This window comes from Monopterus albus, unplaced genomic scaffold (genome assembly GCF_001952655.1).
Source record: "Monopterus albus unplaced genomic scaffold, M_albus_1.0 scaffold101.1, whole genome shotgun sequence".
NCBI lineage: Eukaryota > Metazoa > Chordata > Actinopteri > Synbranchiformes > Synbranchidae > Monopterus > Monopterus albus.
The window spans coordinates 128254-130130 of NW_018127981.1; the positions used below are offsets into that span (position 1 = coordinate 128254).

The 1877-nt window shown below is 43.0% G+C and overlaps 2 protein-coding genes across 4 annotated transcripts in view; one reads left to right on the forward strand and one right to left on the reverse strand.

Annotated features, from left to right (window-relative positions):
* sv2a (synaptic vesicle glycoprotein 2A) overlaps positions 1–1877 on the reverse strand; it is a 49277-nt gene that overhangs the window by 24596 nt on the left and 22804 nt on the right. The gene's annotated exons all lie outside the window — the stretch shown is intronic.
* On the forward strand, positions 7–1871 carry LOC109965571 (ankyrin repeat domain-containing protein 26-like). Its single transcript, XM_020609676.1, has 2 exons — positions 7–1486; positions 1659–1871. Exon 1 carries the CDS (start codon positions 194–196, stop codon positions 1484–1486), a length of 1293 nt encoding a protein of 430 aa, XP_020465332.1. The 5' UTR covers positions 7–193; the 3' UTR covers positions 1659–1871.

Consider the following 1877-nt stretch of genomic DNA (forward strand, 5'->3'; position numbering starts at 1 on the left):
AGAACTTCAACATGAAAATAGGTTTCTCCACAAAGAAAGAGTGGGCCTACATCATATAATTGAAGGTCTTAAGGAACTCACACAGGCCAAAGCAAAGAAAAGTCATCATCTCCTCACAGAGAAACAGGACCTGTTCAATAAAAGTGCGGCTCTAAAGGCAGAGTTGCAGGCCCACAAAAAGTACAGGGAAGAAATGGACCAACTGAAAATGAATATCAAGCGCATAAAGAACAAGAAAAAACAGGAACTTCAGCGTGAAAGTGAAATTTTCCTTAAAGAAAGACTCGGCCTATATGATAAAATGGAAGAGCTTAAGAAACACACACAGGCCAAAGAAGAGGAATGTCAACATCTCTTCAAAGAGAAACTGGGCCTGTACAATGAAAATGAGGCTCTAAAGGCAGAGTTGCAGGCCCACAAAAAGTACAGGGAAGAGATGTCCATGCTCCATAAGCAAAGGAGTGACAAGCTGCTGATCATGTCCAAAGATAGAGCAATGGACAACATGCAGCAGGAAACAGAGAGTGTGACAAATAAGGTTCAGGAGCCAACTAACAACAGTGGTGTGCTGAGCATCCCTCAAGCTGAATTGCAATGTGCAAACATTCTTCTGCAACTTAGGTTTGACCTCCTCAGCAATAATTGCAAACTTCAGCAAGAAATGGACCAACTGAAAATGAACATCAAGTTCTCAAAGAACAAGGAAAAACGGGAACTTCAATATGAAAATTACTTTCTCCATAAACAAAGAGTGGGCCTATATGATATAATTGAAGAGTTTAAGAAACTCGCACAGGCCAAAGAAGAGGAATGTCAACATCTCATCAAAGAGAAACAGGACCTGTACAATAAAGTTGTGGCTCTAAAGACAGAGATGCAGGCCCACCAGAAGTACAAGAAACAAATGGACCAACTGAAAAAGAACATCAAGCGCTCGGGGAACAAGGAAAAACAGGAACTTCAACATGAAAATGACTTTTTCCATAAAGAAAGAGTGGGTCTATATGATACAGTTGAAGATCTTAAGAAACTTGCACAGGTAAAAGAAGAGGAATGTCAACATCTCTTCAAAGAGAAACTGGGCCTGTACAATGAAAATGAGGCTCTAAAGGCAGAGTTGCAGGCCCATGAAAAGTACATGGAAGAGATGTCCATGCTCCATAACCAAAGGAGTAAAGAGCTGCTGATCATGTCCAAGGATAGAGCAATGGACAACATGCAGCAGGGAACAGAGAGTGTGACAAATAAGGTTCAGGAGCTAACTAACAGCTTGAAGGATGTTCAGCACACCACTGTTGATTTGCAACATGCAAACATTCTTCTGCAACAAGATAATGAAAAGCTACAGACAGAGCTTAGGAGGTTGGAAAATGAAACAGAAAGCATGAGAGAGGAAATCAAGACCCTGAACGACGAGCTCCATCAGGCCAGGGACAGTCATAAAACAGCAGTGATGTCAGACACAGGGGCACAATACAAACAGTAGGATATATGCAACAAAATACAGCCCCAACACACGTCCCGGAGCTTCCCACTGTGGAGATATGAAGAAAATCACGAGGAGCCAGTGCTGTCAGACAAGAGGACTTTAAATGAACTAAATCAGGGAGCACTTCAGGGTGTAGCAGTCAGACACAGGGGCACAATACAAACAGTAGGATATATGCAACAAAATACAGCCCCAACACACGTCCCGGAGCTTCCCACTGTGGAGATATGAAGAAAATCACGAGGAGCCAGTGCTGTCAGACAAGAGGACTTTAAATGAACTAAATCAGGGAGCACTTCAGGGTGTAGCAGTGTGAGCTCACAGCTAACAGACAAGGGTTTGACTCTCTGTCCTGACTGTGAGCTTGCAACCACTGTGGTGCTGGGGG

Bases quoted from the DNA above. Each gene is read 5' to 3' on its own strand.
- LOC109965571 (XM_020609676.1), top strand. From the start codon at position 194: ATGGACCAACTGAAAATGAATATCAAGCGCATAAAGAACAAGAAAAAA.